Source organism: Triturus cristatus, chromosome 3_1 (assembly GCF_964204655.1).
Source record: "Triturus cristatus chromosome 3_1, aTriCri1.1, whole genome shotgun sequence".
Lineage (NCBI taxonomy): Eukaryota > Metazoa > Chordata > Amphibia > Caudata > Salamandridae > Triturus > Triturus cristatus.
In genome coordinates, this window is record NC_140583.1 from 815755979 (window position 1) to 815778365 (window position 22387).

The 22387-nt window shown below is 46.8% G+C and overlaps 1 protein-coding gene across 1 annotated transcript in view; it reads left to right on the plus strand.

The window, feature by feature from the left end:
- The window catches only part of C3_1H21orf58 (chromosome 3_1 C21orf58 homolog), a 170147-nt gene that overhangs the window by 96317 nt on the left and 51443 nt on the right, over positions 1 to 22387 (plus strand). Inside the window, exons 6-7 of the mRNA XM_085645157.1 lie at positions 8262 to 8401; positions 19389 to 19630. Of these exons, the coding sequence (XP_085501283.1) occupies positions 8262 to 8401; positions 19389 to 19630 (382 nt within the window). The remainder of the gene's footprint in view (positions 1 to 8261; positions 8402 to 19388; positions 19631 to 22387) is intronic.

Genomic DNA, 22387 nt, shown 5'->3' on the forward strand with positions numbered 1-22387 from the left:
AGCTATGGTATCTACTTCACAAGCTTCACGTGTCTTTGATGCCACCAGTAGGTCATCAATGTACTGCACTAGCACTGAACTCTTAGGCATGATCAAGCTTTCCAACGATTTCTTCAATAACTGATTGAATATCGAAGGACTCTCCGTATATCCCTGTGGGATTCGACACCATGCTAAGATACGCTGGCCAAACCTAAATGCAAAAATCGGCTGGCTATCATGATGCAATGGAATTGAAAAGAACGCATGACACAAATCAATCACTGTATACCACTCAGCATCATGTGGAATTTGATACAGGATCACTGATGGATTTGGCACAATAGGACAACATGCCACCACAATTTGATTAACTTTTCTCAAATCCTGTACGATCCTAAATTTCCCATTGGGCTTTTTTAGTCCCATTATCGGTGAATTACACGGACTACTCAGTAGTTCTCTCAGGACTCCTTGCTGAATCATTTTCTCAATTATAGGAGTTATCCCTTCAATTATTTCTGGTGTCATTTTGTATTGAGGAATGTTAGGATATGTGATTCCCTCTTTTACTGCAATTTTCACTGGATCTACATTATTCATCAATCCCACATCCTCTCCAGTAAAATCCCAAACTGTCCTTTTCACTGTGTCTCTCAGCTCTTGAGGCAAATCCTCCGGATTAAATACAGCAAATGCACCAATTAACTCACTTTCTCTATTTTCTAGAGTCACTCGGTACAAAGCATCTTCATCTGGTGTCTCAAAGGCTATTCCATCCGGTGTACAAAAAATTGTGCAGTTCATCTTGCACAACAAGTCCCTACCCAATAGGTTCACTGGACTCGTGTCACAGACAATGAATCTGTGCATGTCTGAAAATTTCCCTATCTGTACTCTTACAGGTTCAGTAAGACGTGTTTTGATTTGTGTATTGGCTACACCAACTACTTGGATTGCTTCATCCGAGAGAGGAAGATTTCTAACATCTGTTGACCTGACAGTTGATCTTGTCGCACCTGTGTCTACCAAAAAAGTAACACTCTCCTCATTTATTTTCCCATCCACAAATGGTCCTGCCTGGTCTATTTCTAGAGTTGCACCAAGTATGCACTCTTCTTCCTCTCCTCGGCACCGTCAATAATCACCCTCAGACTCACTCCCTTCACTCTTTAACAAGTACTGCTGTACTTTGTTAGAACGTCTTGGTTTGTTTACCTGCTCATCATTGTAGAATCCTGAATCCTGATTATACTTTTGTAACCCTCTATTCTGCGGCAAGGGCGGTTTTGGCTCTTGACTCTGCTGTCTCACAACTTTCTGTTGTTGCTGCTGTTGATTATTTCCTTCGTTCTGCACCTGTTGATTTAAATTTTTATTTTCATTACTCACTAATGGTGGATTAGGACACTCCGATCTCCAATGCCCCAATTGGCCACAGTTGTGACAAGGGAACTTTTTCTTCGCTTCCTCAAGACTTCCTTTTCCTTTCCCTGCATATCTGGGTCTATTCCCTGCATTATTTCCTGGATTATTCGCCTGTTCCACTAACTGTGCTTCCTGTCTCTCCGCAACTTTCACTTGTGCCCACATTGCTTTCTCTTTCAGCTTTCTTTGTTTTGCTTCAATTTAATCACTGAAGTATTTTGCATGTCTCAGGATCTCATCTACTTTCTTACTCTGCCAATCCACTGTGTGCTCACGAATTCTCTCACCAATTTCAGGTCTAAGGCCATATACAAATCTGTATACAAAATGACTCAAATCTTTGTCACCCAGGTGTTCATCTCCACTGAATTGTTTAAATGCCAGTATCAGCCTCTCGTAAAAAGCATGAACTGATTCTTTCGCTTCCTGTTGTGTTCGATCTATCTTTACCCAGTCTGTCTCTTTTGCAGGTACTTTACTCTTCAGGTATACCATCACCTGATCATACTTCCTCATTACCTCTGGATCTGGTGCCCCTGTTCTTGGGTCTCTTGGGTATTCCTCAGTAGGCCAACTCACAACTATTTTACACTCAGTCCACAAGTCTGCTGGAACAATTATATCAAACAGACTATTCAGGTCAACCCACAGCACTTTTGACAATTTCACAAACCTATCTACCTGCCTATACCACTCGACGGGCTTTTCTCTCAATCGAGGGAAATCATTCGTAAATGATAAAATATCCTGTCTGGTCCATGGAACATGTACATATCCTCCTCCAGGTATTTCTCTCATAGGATAATTATCCACTGGTTTCTCCTTTTCTCTCACTGGAAATGCTGAATAAGTTGTTCTATCTTCAGTCTCATCTCTTTTCTTGTACCACCTATCCTTCCACTTTTCAACATCACCCCATCTTCGCAATAATGCTACCATCTCCTTAATCTGTCCTGTTCTACCAGTAGCATTCAAATTTTCAATGTCCTTCTCTGTAAAATCCATCCTGTAAGTTCTTTGTAAAGCTTTCACTTTATCAATGTCAACTCCCTGTTCATTTGCTATTGCTCTTAGCCTGTCATGTGTATTCCTTGCTCTCCAGGTAACACTCTTACACATAAACATTAGTTCACCATCATGATGACTCTTCAGAATCTCTGTTGGAACTGTCCCTGTGACAAGCTCTTCTAGTTCTACACGTAACTTAGCTACATCAATTACTTGTGAATCTTTATCCTTTTTCTGTAGAACCTTCATCCAATCATTCAAATCATCAACTGTTATTTCAGCAGTTTTTCTCACTGGAACCACTCTCTTTTGCGGTTCTAAAATCGGCATCCCTGAACAACTAGCTTCACTAGCATCCAATATTTCACTACATGTGTCATGTCTTGATTGTCTCAGGTCATTTCTTTCTGCTCTTTTGCCTGAATCTCCTGAAGGACCAACTGAATTTGTCAGATTATTCCCAACATATGGAATCACCAGTCCATTCTCACCTGTCCTCTGTTTGTCAAACACAGGCATAACTGGACCTATTGTTACAGGCACCGTAACAGCTTCTAGATTCTTCGTTAACTCCCTAATCTTCTCAGTCAACTCTGTTGTAGTTCTGGCTAATTTTCTGGCATTCTCATCAAGGTAATGATCACTTCTCACTTCAGGTGTTTCATTTTCCATCTCACTAACACAAACTGTATCTCTTATCGGAGAAACAACTGGTGTACTTTTGTCCGGTTCTGGTCTATATGGAGGTGGTCTTTTGTAAATCATGTCATTTAAGACCTCATCCTCATACTCATTAACTCCATATTTTCTTATTTCTGACTCAGGAACCCTTTCTGCTCCTCCTTCAATTGTTCTCATCGGATATAATCCCTCTGACATACTAACATCTCGCCACCTTTTCATTCGATCATGATGAGTCTCACGATCATGTCTCCTCCCAAACATGTACCTATAATACCCTCCAGATCTTTGTTTCTCTCTCTCATGTACTTCCTCTTCCCATTCCACTAAAGCCTCGAACTGTGTAGGTCTCGGTTTCGGGTCAAGACATAGCATCTTTTCCCGTAAATTTCTCAACACGGCCAGATTAAATGAACCATGTTCTGGAAATGCTAGAACACCATCTTCTTTAGTATACCTAACCCAATTCTCCAACCATATACAGGTATGAAACCCATGGCTTGCAGCCATGAAGGATGCAGGTGTTTTCGGTGGAGGTAACAATTCGCCCTCTCTTGTCTTAACATCTTTATCCTTGCTAAACCACTTTTTAACTTTACCAAAAAATGTTTTCTTCTTTTTCTCTTCTTGGTAATACATTTTAGCGTTTACAAAGAACTCTCTACTCTTTCCGTATTATAAATATACAATACGAATTTTCAACCAATTGCAGCGCGACTCACACTAACGCACCAATCCTGGAACGTCTACGTCACTAAATAGCTCTTACAATCCTTGCGCGGCTCACACTAACGCACCAATCCTAGCGCGAGCACTATTCTGATCTACCATCCAATCAGAGCGCGGTCTTTCTGACGTCAACAGTCGCTGCAGTTTGTCTCTTGTCTTCTGTCACTCGTCTACCCCTCTTTTACAAAATCTTTTCAGTAGACTTCGTGTCAAAATTTCTACAAAATCTATTAGTTACAACATAAAAACATCTCCATTGTCTGCTTCGCTAACCACAGAATAGTAAAAGAGAGTCTATTTCATAAGAAACCTTTCATTGACACAGTAGCACTTCTTCTACTCTGCCCTACTATCATACATTCATTAACTGTTTCCTCTAGGACTTGTCCAAAGAGTCTTACAATCAACTAAATGTACAAACATTCACGCACATTCATACAAAGGAAATATAGTACATACACACAGAATCCTGCTTCCCGAGAACAGAAAATCTGCTCCACTACAGAATTATAACACATTAACTAAGCAAGCTTTCTTTGCCCAGTTCTTCAAATAAGCTCAGAGAATACCTATTACTCTTCCCGCGATAAGCTTTAACGGAAATCCTTACGGATCCCTGGGACTTAAGACCAGAGTTTCACAGATAACCTTCACTATCATACACACTCCTTATATACCAGAAATATCTAATAGTAACATACGACGATGTCACTAATTCCGAACCCAGACAATGTGACGCGCAACTTCAATTGTCACACGTTATTCCTTACAATTCCGTCTTTCCCGAGAGCAGCATTTACTTCCCTCTGCCCTACTACGGAACTGCTACAGCTTCCAAGTTCCAGAAGCACTACATATAACTCAACATTACGACTCCAACATATAGTATTAGTACATATACCAACATGAACCAATAATCAATAATCAATAAAAACAATCTTATCTAATCAAGACAATCATCAAAAACCATCAATCTCTGCTACCAGGAAATTGATAGAGATCAGGGTGTGTACAATATTCCCACTACCACGGATAAAGTAATCTCACAGTTACACGCACATGCATACATCATACGCTAGGGCCCATTTCACTAACATACGCTCAAATACTCTATCAGCAATAAACCTGTGGAAGGAAAACACTCCTGAACTCCCTGCATCTATATCGAGGTCGATAAGACCTGGTTTTTGTGACTGTCCCTAAGCATAATCTATACAATATATACAACAATAATCAATAATGCAAACCCAATAATTGACAAGAAAGAATATCCAACACCATGTTTAAAATTATATTGCTTTATCTAAAATTAGTCAAAGGAAATCAATCAGAGTAAATCATTTCTCATAGTTACCTATTCTAGCTAAATGTCAGAACGGGTCAGGACAAGTCTCTCGGTAAATGTCTCTCAAGACGAAGTCCCTTCAGCATCAATCCTCAGCAACGCAGATTCGGTACGCGGCAAAGGCAAAATGGCAAGTGGCAAAAGACCCTCTCTAGACTAACATCTTATAGTTTCTAAACTAAATGGCAAGTATAGCATCTCAAAGATCTCAAGCTGTCTCATGTCAGATGTGAGTAGCCTATGCAGTTCCGATTTTATTGTGCTATGTAATGGGTATTTGTATAGTGCAGACCTGCCAAAAATATGACCAGGTGCCCCCTGCAAATAGAAGTAGGGCGCCTCTTAGTCGCTGCACAGGCAGGAGTGAGCCAAGGCGGGGAGTGATTCAGGAGAGGGGCGGCGCTTGAGATGTCATCTAGATGCACCTCAGTGCTGCACGGTATAAGGCATCCCAAGGTCAGGGGTGGGCTTCTTTTCTCTCCACCGCACACCCTGCCAACATGCCTCAGCAACCACCCACCCACTTCTGGAGGAAGGAGGAATTCATGGAATTTCTTGCAGCAGAAAAAGGGGGCTACCCAAAATTTGAACTGATTTACTGAACTTACATCTTGGAGGGCATTGGGCAGGCAGAAGGTGGGACTGACCTGCTGGTGGTCCTGGACCTTCTTGCCCTACCCGGGGTTGCCTGGAGTTGAATGTTTTGGAGGGTTTTACCTGGTGACAGGTACCCTGGCAGGGACAGAGCGCTATGCAGTGCTCTGATGTCTGTGGAACTGCGGGTATTGCCCATCCCTCGGAGTTATGGAGGGGAAGTTGACACTAAGTTATGCCCCGGATGCCCGTGGTTGATGGCGTGGTTTTGGATATGGAAAAGGGGACTTCTGCCACTTTTGCATTCCAAAGTGTTGTGCTGTAATGGGTGGAAACAACTATGGTATTGCTTGCACAATATTTGAGCTGGTTTTCTGATCTTACGACCTGTATTTTCATAACAATGTCTTTGGCTGATCTTCGGCTTGTGGACTTATAACAATAATGTATGCTTAACTATGGTTATCAATCCTCACTGATGCAATGTGACTATGTGAATAAAAGGCTACGCCCATGGTTATACCACACTAATTGCATTTGCCTATCTCTTTAGAGTCTTTTCAGTGGAGGGCAGCAAGTTGTATGTGTGAGCGCACTATATCCTATTAGTGACGCAAAATTTCCAGAATGTGCATTGCAACAAGGCTCCCAAGATGTGTAGAACGTGTGTTGCTGCATAGCACTGGTCTTTTTGAAACGTGTGTTGCCACACATCTTTGAATTGTCTGGACTGTACATAAATACACCGTTCTGGGCTTCCTGGAATATTTTTTGCTGCATGGCTCTGGGACATAGACCAGTGCCTGTGTGAGTGAGCATTATTATGGGATGGCTGAGGAGTGTTAGGATAGTGATGTTGTATGCGCTGTATCTGTCTTTTATGTGTGTGTTTGCTTGATGTTCGTGTCTCAATGACTTGTCCTCTTGGTACATTAGACTTTAAATATAGTATACACCTTGGTGAAAGGTGTTGGGTCATACATGTTTGTTGAAAGTGATTGCTTGTGCAGTGTGTTGCGTCAAGGGTTTAATAGTTTGGTGTAGGGTGGTTGCAAATAGCAATCACCCGGGTGATGGTGAAAAGAGAACCAATCACTATGAAGGGACAGGAAGTCGAATAGGAGACAGGAAAGGAGTCGGTGAGAATGAAACTGAAGATGGTGGGAAACAAGTGTGACGCAGGCTGGGGACAGCGGAGGCAAGGACAGGGGCTAAGGGAGCCAAACAGATATCTTGCAGGGGGTGGGAAAAGGGTAAAAGTGAGCCACACTCAATTATCATTGCCTTGTTATTGTGCAGTCTCTACCCAAACCCTAAAACAGCAGACAGCAGACAATCACCAATTTATAAAATTTTGATCCGCACTCAAATGCAAAACACAAGTCCATCCAATTTGTATATTTTTAAAGTGTTCTTTATTTTTATATTCTTCCTTCTAGTAGCCTTCCTAATAGCCAACGCGTTTCGTCCTGTTTAGGGACTTCTTCAGGGCTACAACATAAATAATAACTATTGTTAAAAACCATTAGCCATAAAAACTTTTTTTTCCTTTTTTTTATAAATACAGTCAGGTTTATAGTTACATATCGATACATTTTTTAATTCCTAAAGGTTCATAGATCTATTCCACCAGGCACATAATCCATCATAGCAGTATTAAAAAAGATACCACGTATATCAGTATGGAAATCAGACAGTATGGGAAACTCATAGAGTACTGTCTAACGATTAATAAACAAGCCATACTGAAACAAAGCAGATTCCATTTTTTCGTTTTGTTACATTAAAATCATATGCTCGTGCATCTTTCTCACCACATGCTATTCTACCAGTGAGAGCATTAATAATGTCAATCATTGCTATGAGAGCTTTAGTTCTTTACAAATATAGCAACTGAATATCTTCTAACTATACCCTCTCCGGTGGAATTAAGTAACACGAGTGTTGTGATGGGCCATTCCTTTTTCCTGGCAGATGTACTCAAGGGGTAACCATACTCTTTTCCAGGGACAGAGGGCAACTGGTGTATTTGTCTGACCTATATCATCTTTTCACAGCCCTCCAGTTACATTCACCTCCTCCAAAGGAGGAAATCTTTTTTCCATGATGGCTTTTTGTGTTTGTCTTGTGTTTCTTTGTATCTCACTAATGAAGACTGTTCCCTTTATCTCATTGTGCTGTGTGCATTGCTTATGCTGATGGGTAGCCTCAGTATTACTGATTGATATACTCATGGAAAATCATGGATGTTCACTGTATTTTCTTTCAATGTTTTTGGTAACAAGAAGCCCTCTTTTCCGTACTATTCATTGAAGAATATCTTAATTATCTGACCTGTGTGCTGATTTCTGACACTGGTTGTTTTCTCAATCAATAATTGATGTGTTCCTACGTCTTACATTACTGGAGACTTTGAGGATGATGGTTTTGGTTTCCAGTGTTTCTGCCCAATAAATAAGTTCCTGGCGAATTCAATTGCTTTCCTATTTGTTAACAGATATGGTTGAGATGATGTTAATGCAGAACGCCCAGATGCACCAGATTATAATGCAGAACATGATGTTGAAAGCTTTACCACCAATGGCTTTCTCGCCGGCTGCTGCTCCGGGGTCACCTTCCCCCCAGCACACTCAGCAGGTATGAGGTTAGACTGCAGGGGCAGCTGTGAGTGTGCTTGAGCAGGATATCATTCAGATTTTCAAGCAAAGTGTATTAGAAAAGTGATTCTGATGGATACATCTTGCTGCAAATTCTTCACCTTGTGAATAGTCACTCCAGGCTTCAGACTGTTCTGGGAAACGTTTTCCCCAGTAATGTCTTCCCAGCGTTTCTAGGTGGCATCACATACTGTAACATCTTCCCTATATGTGATGGCATCGGAGCATATTAGGCGCTGCTGTGCGCTCTGACGTCAATTCCTGTTCTCCCTCACCTCATCAAAGATTCCGGAGCTCTCTCTTACTGTATGACTGACACATTCCTCAGCTTTCGAGCATCGTCGGCTGCTATGGCATTTAAGTGGTGGCAAGCGTAGGGGGGAACGGGGGAGTGGATGGGCAGCACAGCATGGGGGCACTGCAGGGGGGAAACGGGGGGGGATTAATTACAAAAAATAATGCTTATCTGCAATCTCCAGCGTTGGTGCTCTTCTGGCCTCTGCTCTTCGGCCTCAACGTCCGACATGCCACAGGGTCCCCTATGCCAATTCAGATGCTGCTCTCATGCTGGCATTATGCAGCATGAGAGCAGAGCCATGATTGGTGTGAGCGCCCTAGTTAGGCACCCACTAAAGGTCTATGACCCTCTGCTTGTTCTCCACCCTGCTGGAAAGCACAGCTCGGGTGGAGAGATCGAAGTGCTCATGAGTGTTTGGCCGGCCTTTCATAGCCGGCCAAACTGTCATGCACACTTGAAGCAAGCAGTCCTGCGGCTGTGTCAATGTGCCGAAATGGGCAGCCCCGCCCTCGGCTCAGCTGCAGGAAGTAAGGGAGAAGGGAGGAAAAATAAAATGATAATAAACTTTATTATTATCATTTTATTTGTCATTTTTCACTGTTCAAAAGCAGTTGGGTGACGCTCCTCCTCCTTAATAATTAATTAGACAGGGAGATCACCGAACAGGAAGTTCAGGAAGCAATCAAAGAGATGACAAGGGGTAAGGTGCCCAACCTGGATGGGTTTCCAATAGAATTTTACGAGGGCTGGTCAATGGATCTCGTGTCTAGACTAGCAGCGCTTTTCAGTGACTCTCTGCAGCGTGGACAACTCCTGCCCTTGTTGCTGGAAACTGCGGTTGTGTCACTCCATAAGAAAGATAAGGACCATCTTCTTCTTAATTCTTACTGCCCCCTGTCTTTGCTAGATGCACACTACAAAATCTTCAGTAAAATCTTGGTGACTTGGTTGCTCTCTCATATGTGTATCTTAATTTATCTGGATCAAACAAACTTCCTTCCAGAGCGTAGCACTATGCCAAACATCTTACAATTATTCCTAGCATTAGAGTACCTCCCCCTGAGGTATTAGTTCTCTCGATGGACATTAGCAAGGCATTTGACTCGCGCTGTTGGAACTTCCCATATACAACTATGCTTAACATGGACATGGGTCTACCCTTCGCCAAGTGGACAAAGTTTCTTTACACTGGCCCTTTGGCAAGGATCCATACTGGTGCTCTCATATCAGATGCTTTCGTGGTTGAGGGGGTACTCAGCAGGGTTGCCCCCTTTACCCTTACATTTTTTGTGTTGGCCTTGAAGCCCTTTGCCAGCATGGTTTTCCGGGAGTTCCATTATCAGGCCCTGAGCATTGCCTGTTACTTCATATATTTCTCTCTATATGTGTCAGGTGTGTGTCCTCAGGGTTGGAGTGATGCTGAGATTGGGTCCACCCCCTGATCTACCCAAGACCAGAATGCCGTTAAAGCCATCGTCTAAAGGAGGATCAAGTGAGGGAAGGATAGGAAGGGGACTGCAGGGAAAAAGGACCTGAAATGACAAAGCACATCGGATATAACACTCTCTTTCCCCTAGACTCTCACCCTCTCGTCAGAAACCAGTAACATTAATATACCTGCAGTGCAAAGTATAAACACAGGACAGAAGATTCTTCTCTTCTATGACCCCAAACTAACGTTGCCTCTCGGAGTGACAGTCTACCTGTGATGCAGAGAAACACGGTTTAGTAAAATCCTATCGCTACCTTGACTGGCCAATACATAGTTTACAGGAACCACAGTACCTTGGTTTATGGTGTGCGATTGTACTCTGGTCGTTGGTTTGGTGAGGCGTTGCTGACTCCTCCGATGGAAGGCACAAGAAATCCGTGAAGTGAGTGGGAAAACCGTCCTCCGCACGAGCCGCAAGACGCAGGCTCACCAACGGAGGACACGTGAAGGGAGAGTGTAGAAGGGTAAAAGCAAGAAAACCGTCCCCCGCACGAGCCGCAAGACGCTAGCTCACCAACGAGGGCGCGGTATCTGTGGTGAGGCCGGTTAAGGAAAGAACCGGAAACAAAACGTCCTCCGCACGGGCCGCCAGACGCGTGCTCACCAACGGAGGACCCAGGTAATAATTCAGGAGCACCGCTCCCCTTGTAGCTCCCAAACACGTCCTCCGCACGAGCCGCAAGACGCAGGCTCACCAATGGAGGACACAGAACGTTGGGACCAGGGACAAAACGTCCTCCGCATTAGCCGCAATACGCGTGATCTCCAACGGAGGACCAAGATAATACTCCTCAACTGAGGACATGATAGATGGAATCTGGGTGCACAACGAGTTAACGGCCCCTGCCGGTGTGCTGAGCTCCGGGGACCGGGGATTGGTAACAAGGGTATCAGAGCGAGGTCCCTGAGCGTCAGCAAAGCTCAGCTTGGATATCTCGCAACTCACCCTCCGGGGACGATGTACGGCAATCCAGCTGGAAGCTGCTCCGTACGCAGTGTTCGGCAAGCTTCTGACTTCCGGGTCAGAATATCCGACGCCGGGGAAGGGATCTTGGCGGTCTTTATCGTCTCTCCTCCCTCGTTACGTCGCAGGGCTTCCTGGGTGATGTAGTCCGTCAAAACTCCCGCAACTCGCGTGAGGCGCGAAACGGAATCATGACAGTACATCCCCCCTCACCGGGAGCACCTCAAGGGCCCAGGCTTCAGTGGGAACTCCTCATGGAACAAGGTCACCAGCCGTGGCGCATGGACACCCGACGACGGTACCCAAGAGTCCTCCTCCAGGCCATACCCCTTCCACGCCACTAGGTATTGCAGCCCGCGGCCCCAAAAGCGGGAGTCCACCACGCGAGCCACCTCGTATTCCATCTCCCCCTGCACCAACAGAGGTGGAGGCAACCTCCGTAGTGCAGAGCGTGACGGCTTCAGCAGGGACACATGGAACACGGGGTGAGTCCAGAGATGCGTAGGCAGCTTCAGCTTCATCGCCACCGGGCTCACGCACTTCACAATAGGATAAGGTCCAAGGAACCGAGGATTGAACACACTATGCCTCCGAAACCGAATGTTCCGGGTTGACAACCAGACCAGATCCCCCACCTTGTAGAGGGGCCCCTGACGCCTGTGCTTGTCTGCCGAGGTTTTGTATGCGGACTTGGCGGCCTCCAGGGCTATGCGAGCAGCCCCCAACGTCTCCTTGATGTGTGCCACTCTGTTCGCCGCCTCAGGGATCTTATCCCCCCCGCTGGTTGTAGGAAAGGGAGAAACCGTGGGTGCCTCCCATAGTTGCAATAGAACGGGGAAACCCAAGTGGAGCTATGAGCGGCGTTGTTATACGCGATATCCGCAATCCATAGATAGTCCACCCAGTTGTTCCGGCTATGGTCCACATAGCAGTGTAGGTATTGCTTCAGTGTTTGGTTGAGGCGCTCCATCTGCCCATCGGTTTGCGGGTGGAAGCTTGTTGACAGGGCAGCAGTGGCATGGAGAGACGAACACCACGCCTTCCAGAACTGTGCGGTGAACTGGGAACCCTGGTCCGACACTATAACTGCTGGCAACCCATGCAGTCGTACCACATGCTCCATCAGCATCTGTGCTGTTTTCCCCACCGTGGGTACCTGGGGACACGCCACAAAGTGCTCCATCTTGGTCAGGTAGTCTACGACCACAAGAATCGCGGTGTACCCCTTGTTTCGGGGGAGACCCACCACGAAGTCCAGTGATATGCGCTCCCACGGGCAAGAAGGGGTAGGCAATGGCCTGAGCAGACCAGGAGGTTTCCGACGGTCTGTCTTGGCTGCTTCGCATACCGCGCACTTCGCCACCCACTCTGCGATGTCAGCCCGCAGTGAGGGCCACCAACACTGCCTGGCTATCTTTTCCGCTGTCTTCTCCACCCCCATGTGCCCCGCACTCGGGGATTCATGGCACCACCGGTACACCTGTCGCCTTAAGGCAATCGTAGGAAGCAGTAGTCTTCCGTTGTTCAACGGGTAGCCGTCCTTCAGGCTCCATTCCCCATGGTTCCTGAGCCATGTTTTCCATCCAGCGTTTTTCACCCCCTCACGAATCCCCCTCAAGAACGCGTCTGGCTGTATAATACACACTGCCTTGGCGGGATGAATGATTGCTTCTTCCGTCGTCTCTATAGGAATGAGGGTGGACGTCTGGCGTGTCAGGGCGTCGGCCTTTCTATTGTCCACTCCGGGTCTGTAGGTAATTACGAAGTGGAATTCCGAAAAGAAGAGCATCCACCTGAGTTGTCTGGGAGAGAGGTGTCTGGCTGCTGTCATGAACTGCAGATTTCTGTGGTCCGTGTACACAGTGACCACGTGTCTGGCCCCCATGAGGAAGTGCCTCCATTCAGTGAAAGCCGCCTTGATAGCCAGGAGTTCTTTTTCTGCCACATGGTAGTTTAGTTCGGCCTCATTCAGTTTCCTGGACATGTAGGCGATGGGATGCAGCTGTCCGGTGACTTCGTTCCTTTGGGACAGGATGGCTCCCACTGCCACGTTGGACGCATCGGCTTCCACTACATAGGGTTTATCCGGATCGGGGTGTGCTAATATAGATGCAGACACAAAGGCCTCCTTCAAATCCTGAAATGCCCCCTGGGCTTCTGCAGTCCAGACGAACGGTTGCGACTTCCGTAGCAGATGCGTGATAGGGGCAACGACCTGGGAGAACCTCCGGATAAAACGCCTATAAAAATTGGCGAAGCCGATGAAGCACTGGATGTCCCTGACGTTCTGTGGTTCTGGCCAGTCGCGAACAGCACACACCTTGCGCTCAGCCATTTCTTGTCCTTGAGGACTGAGCATAACCCCCAGGAACTCCACTGATGTTACGTGGAAGTCGCATTTGCTCAGTTTGCAGAATAGGTTATGGTCTTGCAGGAGACCAAGCACGGTCTTCACATGGTGTGTTTCTGAGTCTGAATAAATGAGTATATCATCTATATATACCACTACGTAGTGGTCCAACAATTCCCTCAACACGTCGTTGAGAAAGTATTGGAACGCCGCAGGGGCATTACAGAGCCCGAACGGCATAACCAAATACTCAAACAACCCGTATCGGGTCTTGAAAGCGGTCTTCCACTCATCTCCCCTCCTCATCCTCACCAGATGGTAAGCCCCCTTCAGATCTAGCTTTGTGTAGACCTTGGCACTCTTCGCTTGTTCCAGCAAAACGCTTATCAGGGGCAGGGGGTATCGGTTCTTTACCGTTACAGCGTTGAGTGCCCTGAAGTCCACACAAGCCCGAAGTTGGGGATGAAGAAAAGAGGGGAGGCCGCAGGGGATTTGGAGGGTCTGATGAATCCTATCTCCAGGAGTTTATGTAGGTACTGCCTTAGATGGGTGTTCTCTGGCTCAGTCAGAGCATAAAGGCGCCCGCTTGGTACCACGGCCCCCGGGACGAGGTCGATTTGGCAGTCATACTGTCGGTGGGGGGGCAGTGCCTCGGCATGGACCTCATCAAACACCCCCTTATATTCCGAGTAGACAGGAGGTAGCAGCACCTCTTTTTCAGCGGCTGTGGCAATGTGCGTTTGAGTGGCCAAAGCAGAAACCGGTTGGGCCAGTTCCCTCCGATAGTGCTGCTCACACATAGGTGAATTCAATGTGACGGTGCCTGCTCCCCAGTCTATCTCCGGATTGTGCTTTCTTAACCAGGGTATGCCCAGAATCACCCCATAATGAGGAGCCTTGATCACACTCAGTTGGAGGGTTTCCGTGTGATTCCCTACTCTCATTTCTACGTCCCCTGTGTGATACCCTACTGGACCCGTATCCACTCTCCTCCCGTCTACGGCATAGACTTCCTCCTGGATCCTACGGGTGACCAGGGGAACCCCTATCCGGTGTGCTTCGTCTAGGTCAATGAACAGGCCTGTAGCCCCTGAATCTACCATGGCGTGCATCGGTACCCACTCATGTCCTACCTTTAAGGAACCCTCGAGATACAAATGAGTAGGACCGGTTGTCGCCTGGCAGGACAGTGAAGGGATAGCCATCCGACTCCAAGGGACCCCTTCGTCATCCCGGGAGTCCTCTAGTTTTCCTGCGGTGTATCAAGCGCGGCAGAGGTCGCCCTGTTGGCCCGAAACCTGTTTAGCTTGGGTTTGTTTGGGCATTCACGGACATAATGCCCTTTCTTACCGCAATAGAGGCAAAGCCCCTGCTTGTGGCGTGCGTCCTTTTCTGCCCCCGACAGGGAGGCCCTAATGGCTCCTATGTCCATAGGTTCGGGCGTAGGAGCCGTCCCCTTCTCTGGGGACTTTGTGTGCCCAACCGCAGGTGTGGGTTTCCCTTTTCCTCGGTGGTCCCACTTGCGTTCGCGCAGTCTATGGTCGAGGCGTAAAGCCAGGTTTATCAAGTCTTCACAAGACGCGGGTTGGGGGTCTATCTGAGCTATGATATCCTTCATGTCTTCCTGCAACCCCTGGTGAAACAGAGAAGCCTGCTTGGACTCGGGCCATTTGGTCTCTGTTACTAACTGCCTAAATGAGTTTAGGTAGGTAAGAAGGTCTTGGCTACCTTGCCTTAATTCCAATAGTTCCCGGTCGGCGGTGTACGAGTCGGCCCGTCGATCGCACACCTTGATAAATTCTGCCTTGAAGGCCTCCCAATCATGAATGAGTGGGTCATCACGATGTACAAGGGGCACCACCCACTGTGCTGCATCCCCCGACAAATACGAAACTAGAAAGGCCACCTTGGCCTGCTTTGTGGGAAACGCCCGGGGTTTGCATGAAAAATGCATCATCACCTGCGTGAGGAAGACCTGTATCATTCTGGATTCGCCCTTGAATCTCTCTGGGTTGGCCAAAGGGATGGACACCGGCAGCTCCACTACCACCGTACTAGGAGGAGGAGCCCCTGCATTGAAGGGATTCCTGTGCATGCCATCCATACGAGTACGGAGATCCGCGGCTTCTTGCCGGGACGCCGCAAGCTCGACCTGCACAGCCGCCAGGACTGTCAGGACGTCCTCAAGGGTGGCCATCACTCACGCTACCCGACCGGGAGACACTATGTCGTGGGTCGGATATTCTGTCAGGTGTGTGTCCTCAGGGTCGGAGTGATGCTGAGATTGGGTCCACCCCCTGATCTACCCAAGACCAGAATGCCGTAAAAGCCGTGGTCTAAAGGAGGATCAAGTGAGGGAAGGATAGGAAGGGGACTGCAGGGAAAAAGGACCTGAAATGACAAAGCACATCGGATATAACACTCTCTTTCCCCTAGACTCTCACCCTCTCGTCAGAAACCAGTAACATTAATATACCTGCAGTGCAAAATATAAACACAGGACAGAAGATTCATCTCTTCTATGACCCCAAACTAACGTTGCCTCTCGGAGTGACAGTCTACCTGTGATGCAGAGAAACACGGTTTAGTAAAATCCTATCGCTACCTTGACTGGCCAATACATAGTTTACAGGAGCCACAGTACCTTGGTTTATGGTGTGCGATTGTACTCTGGTCGTTGGTTTGGTGAGGCGTTGCTGACTCCTCCGACGGAAGGCAAAAGGAATCCGTGAAGTGAGTGGAAAAACCGTCCTCCGCACCAGCCGCAAGACGCAGGCTCACCAACGGAGGACACGTGAAGGGAGAGTGTAGAAGGGTAAAAGCAAGAAAACCGTGCCCCGCACGAGCCGCAAGACGCTAGCTCACCAATGAGGGCGCGGTATCTGTGGTGAGGCCGGTTAAGGAAAGAACCGGAAACAAAACGTCCTCCGCACACGCCGCCAGGCGCGTGCTCACCAACGGAGGACCCAGGTAATAATTCAGGAGCACCGCTCCCCTCGTAGCTCCTAAACACGTCCTCCGCACGAGCCGCAAGACGCAGGCTCACCAACGGAGGACACGGAATGTTGGGACCAGGGACAAAACGTCCTCCGCACGAGCCGCAATACGCGTGCTCTCCAACGGAGGACCAAGATAATACTCCTCAACTGAGGACGTGATAGATGGAATCCGGGTGCACAACGAGTTAACGGCCCCTGCCGGTGTGCTGAGCTCCGGGGACCGGGGATTGGTAACAAGGGTATCAGAGCGAGGTCACTGAGCGTCAGCAAAGCTCAGCTTGGATATCTCACAACTCACCCTCCGGGGACGATGTACGGCAATCCAGCTGGAAGCTGCTCCGTACGCAGTGTTCGGCAAGCTTCTGACTTCCGGGTCAGAATATCCGACGCCGGGGAAGGGATCTTGGCGGTCTTTATCGTCTCTCCTCCCTCGTTGCGTCGCAGGGCTTCCTGGGTGATGTAGTCCGTCAAACCTCCCGCAACTCGCGTGAGGCGCGAAACGGAATCGTGACAATATGCAGATGACATGTTGAGGTCCCTTAGGGGGAAGGACATTGACCTCATGGGTGCAGTACTGGCATTATCAGATTTCAGGACTCACTCTAGACTTGCGGTTAGTTGTGACAAGTCATGCGTCTACCGCTTGAGGGGAGATGGCTGTGAGCGAGGTCCTATCCCTTTTGCGCCGACATTGCGGTGGGAGCGAGATACATTGCGGTACCTTGGAGTGGCTGTTTACCGCTACCCAGACTTTCTGTATGAAGGAAACTTCGGGCGGGTGTTGATTGTACAGCATCACTCATATTGCCATGCCTACTTTACTGTTTGTGGCACTCCTGTTGGAAATGTCCCAAAGATTCTTTCAGGACCTCGATGGACTGCTGCTCTTGCTTTGATGGGGCACTTCACGTCATTGGGTTGCTCTCTGGAAGTTGTGTTTGTCTGTGGCTGAGGGTGGCCCAGAAGCTCCCCACTTTATACTACTTGGAGGCACAACTACAGTGGGTGGTGTTCTGGTGGGCCTTTCTCTGGGAGGGTGTGGGGACTACCGAGTGTGGTTCTCCTTCCAGTGATTGCCTTCTGGGATCGTACTGAGACCAAAGCCTGCTTCTAGAGTACCGACCTTGAATATCCAGATTAGGACTGCACGCTATGTTTGGGCCCGTGCTTTACAGTGGACTCATACGCCGACCACGTACTCTTGTGAGCTTCGTCTTTAGGCGATTAGGCCTTGGAGTGGCCCAGGGGACTGGCCGGGTCTCCGTGAGTGTGCGGCTGCCCGGATTGATGTCTTGGGTGATCTTTTTTTGGGAGGTGGGATTGTGTCCATTGTCAGAGCTCCAGGAGTCTTATGATATCCCTATATCCCGGCGGGCCTCTTCCTACTCCATGGCGCCCTCATATGCAAGATACAGGGGTGTGGTGCCGGGGTTGCACAACCTCCGGGACATGACTGCCTGTGCCATCTCTTATCTCGGGTCAAACGAAGGCAGTCACATTGTTTTATGGAGCTTTATTGGAGGGGGTGTAGCAGACACTCACGATCCTCCGGTTATGCTGGAAGATGTCTTTCGTGATGCTTTCTCAGATTCCTCTTGCAGAAAGATACTGGAAACTAGTTTCAGGATGTCTACAAATGCCCACTTCAAATTGATCCAATTCTTTTACTTACATCGGGCCTATTTGACCCCCAGACATATCCATGCCATATTCCCGGACACGACCTAGGAATGCCCCCGCTGCACTGATGAAGATGGTGTTTGTTTCCACATGGTTTGGTCTTGCAAGCTTTTAACAACCTATTGGACGACAGTCCTCCACATGGAGCGGGGGGGACCTCGAATAGAGAATTTGCTTTTGGTCCCTCACTGTGCTTGCTGGGCCTGCATAAACACTTGGCGGGCAAGAAGATTACTGATAGGTTTCTGGTTCTGGACTTCATACTTGCTATCAGGCAATTGACAATGAATTGGAGGTCTTCTCAGGGTCCTGATGTCTACTGTTGGTGGCTGGAGTTTATGAAGTGGGCAAACTGCGAGGGAGGTGATTTGCAGAGAGGACAACTGCGTGGGGGTTGGGGCGTGGGGTGGAGAAGGTTGAAGGGTGCCTATACTACCAGCAATGGAAGCCATTTTACCTGCCTGCGTGTAGTGGCACTTGCTTCTCTTTGCCCCCCCTGCTCTCCTTACCCACCCCTGCTGTGAGTGAGAATCACTGAGATGTGTGAATGATGCGTGTACGGGGGTTGGTCTGACCAGGCTGCTCTTATTATTTACATGTTTCTCTCTTGTGGGCTCTCCCGACCCTCTAATTCGGGGGTATCTCCCTTCCGCTGGGTATGTTGTAGCTGTTCTTGCTGTTCACTGTACCTTTTTCTATACTATAACAAGTTATCCGATTTTCACTGCCTTGTCTCTGCATTCAGCCTGCCGCCTACTATGTTCTTCCATGCATTGATTTGTTTAGATGTGTTGCAAAATTTAATACAAATATTTGCAAACAAAACCAAACTGGTGCTGCTTAAATGTAGTGATGGGACGCTTCATGTACAGCATGGAGCTCCTTCTGTGGTCCTACAGTTATAGGGCCTCCTCTTAACCAAACACGATTCCTATTTCACAGTGCTAGGGCTTCTCCTTTGCAACAATAGATTCTCCTTATGAAGTACCAGCGGACCTTCTTTGCAGGAGAGGTGCTTCTGCTTCCAGAATCATATTAGGTCCTGTCCTGTTTATTGCCAGGGCCTATCATGTGGTTATAAGGCTATTTGATGGGTAGCATTAGGGTCTCTCCAGTCCACTAATATGCCTTGGAATGACCAGTCCTCTAAAGCCCTTTTCTGATATTTATCTTGTATTTCTTAGGATGCCAACTATGCAGCTCCAGTAGTAGTGAGAGCAGAGAAACCACGGCCGTTATCTGTTCACCACCACCACCACTACACCCCTCCTGGGGCTCCACCAGGTCATGCTGCAATGCCTTCCTTTGGTGGCTACCCCATGTGGCCTTCAATGATGGCTTCAAATCCTATGGTACAGACTGGAGGATTCCCACCCAACATACATCACATGACAGGACCCACCACCACGATTCCAGCAATGCACACGTGAGTACCCTGCAGGAGATACAAAACTATACAGTGAGCTTTCACATCGAGCACAGAATATGGTCATGAGGTCCATACAGCTATACTGTCTGGCACTGCAAGTAGGAGTATAGTATCAGAGAGGGAAGTATGTTACAATAACCCCAACCTCTACATCACCTCCCAATACTCTTCCTCCAACTACTCATCAACTGACATTGTTTCAGCAGAAGCCTCTCTTTTTGCTAGAGAAAGGTGTTGGGTGAGAGGCAGCTGTGCTAGTCCATCTTCTGGTTTGACGTCTCACATGGATTTGTAGAAGCCTTCAGTTTACCCAGTGGCGAAACGAAACTTGAGGGGGCCCCCCTGCAAAGCACATGGAGGGGCCCCACCTCCCCCGGCGGCGCGGCGCAGCCCACCATCTACCACTTTGCTCTAGCGTATTTTGATTTGAAACCTCCAACATTTAAATGAAATGCCTCTATATTGTCTTTCTCTAAGTTCTAATGAGAAAGTGGGAAACACTCTTAACATACAAGCTACGCCATTTGTAACAATACTGTCAAAAGCAGATTATTTAACTGAGGCAGCAATCAGAACAATGCCAAGGAGCGATCCTATTGTCTCAGGAACTGCCTATGGCTGAAGAACAAAGAACAACTATGAAGGGTCTGAAATAGAATTGACAATACCTTGAAACTTTGAAAGGCCAACCCAAACCTGCAATTCCATAAAAACTCGACTGACAATATACATGAGAAGTACACGCGCTATAACTCAGTATCCTGTGAAAGTCAAGAGAAATAGACTGGTGAATTATATGCATGCCACACACTAGCGACGGTCAAGGATTGTGCATGATAATAACGTGAACTGTGGAAGCTTCAATTTCTACAATCAATGTCTTTATTAGTAAGCACTGCAAAACAGGCAGGCAAACAAGGCTGAGGAAGAAAACTGTTTGGATGCTTCAGAACATTGATGCAGATGTTTGTCTGTTTTAATTTAGCATTTCTGTAGTGTAAACAATGCTAAATACAAGATTTAAGGTACACGTATTACAGACAAGTGCAAGCAACACCATAAATAACACTGCATGTAGAATAAAAACAAACCATATCAGCAAGTACCTAATGACAATTTTACAATTTACAATTTAGTAAGAGTATAGACACGCCTGCTAAATTACAGATTCACCATTGCCTCCAAATGGCTCTATCATCACGTGTGACACCGCCAGCCAGGCCTGGATTTTAAGCCAACAGCGCCTTGCATTCTGGGAGTTGTGCTGTGACCATCTAAGTAAGGGGTTAAACATTCCAGCATGCAAAGTGTTGTTGGATAAAAGCTACGAATGGACACGACATGGTGCCAATGTCACTTGGCAGCTATGTTTTATACAAGCACAAGGGTATGTTTAATTTCCTCAACACAAGCTGCAGAAGTCTGGCATCAAATAGCAAACACGTTGTGCGGAGAACCCAGAAACGTGCTGTGTTTAGCCCATGTGTATGGACCTGAGGTGTCATTCTCTAAGAGACCCAGTGGTAAAAGCCCACAGTTGTCTCTAATGCATGTTAGTGCCAGGCAGTGGTCGAAGTGGGGGGAAAAAAGTAGGGGAACTGTGGGAGGAGAATCAGAGGGCGGGAATAACCAATGGATTGGGTCAGTGGGCGGAGTGAGAGGTGTGGCAGAAAGAGCAAAATATCTCAATTTTTAGTATTCCTTTCCATTTCACTAACCAGTTACAGCTTATTACATTATTTAATTTAACCAATAGATACACATGTTTATTTAAATATGTGTTATTGACATTAGAATCCATTCACAAAGTGGGATACGTTTCCAATCACAGAATGTCCCAAATATCCTTCAAAGTGGAATCGCAAGCCATTTGTCTCCCAGCCATGGAGTTTCTGTCATCAGCACTTCTCCTCCCTTTTTCCACAAGAGCAGTTCAAACATGAATGGCAAAATATCCTGGTTTGCAAATGTTTTTCACATAACTACGGCTTTGCCATATTTGCCACATAATACATCATCTGCTGCATAATCTGACGGTTTTAACTAATAAATTGTTTATAGCTCAAACACATCAAAAGTTACTAAAAAATGTGACTTGTGCTGCTGTGAAGTGGAAGGCCCTTTGCAAAGGTTGACTGGTCACCTTTCTCTTTGCTGCAGTTGTATGTTCCACTAGTACTAATAAGGAAAAATCTTTGCAGAGACTGTTAGCATGTGTAAAAAATTTAAAATAATAAAGTATCAGAACATTTACAGCACCACTAATACCAGTGTAGGGTGTCAGAGCACTTTACATCACACATATTACACAGAGACAATCATTCATATGTGTGTAAATCACTATGTAGGAAATGTTACATAAGACAAAGGACTACAAGGTGTAGGAGTCACATGACAACCATACTAGTAGGCAGCATAGTTTAATAGTGATTGGTCTGCAGAAACACAAACTCAGAATTAAAAACATAATACCATGGTTGGGGGTTCTCTTTAATAATCAGAATTGATTTCTACTCAAATGAACCTTTTTTTGCAACATTAGGATAATCGAAGACTGGGGAAAAAAACATAACGCTCTTATTTATACCTTGGAGTTTGCATGCAGCTCTTACACGACAGTTAATAGCTCACGGTTCTATGTTAGGATTTTAACTTATTAACTGCAAGTAACAATAGGGTCTCTCTGACAAAAGCAGTAACCCACTGACCTATTTACATTATGTGCACTTTGTGATCTGCATGGCACATGTTCTT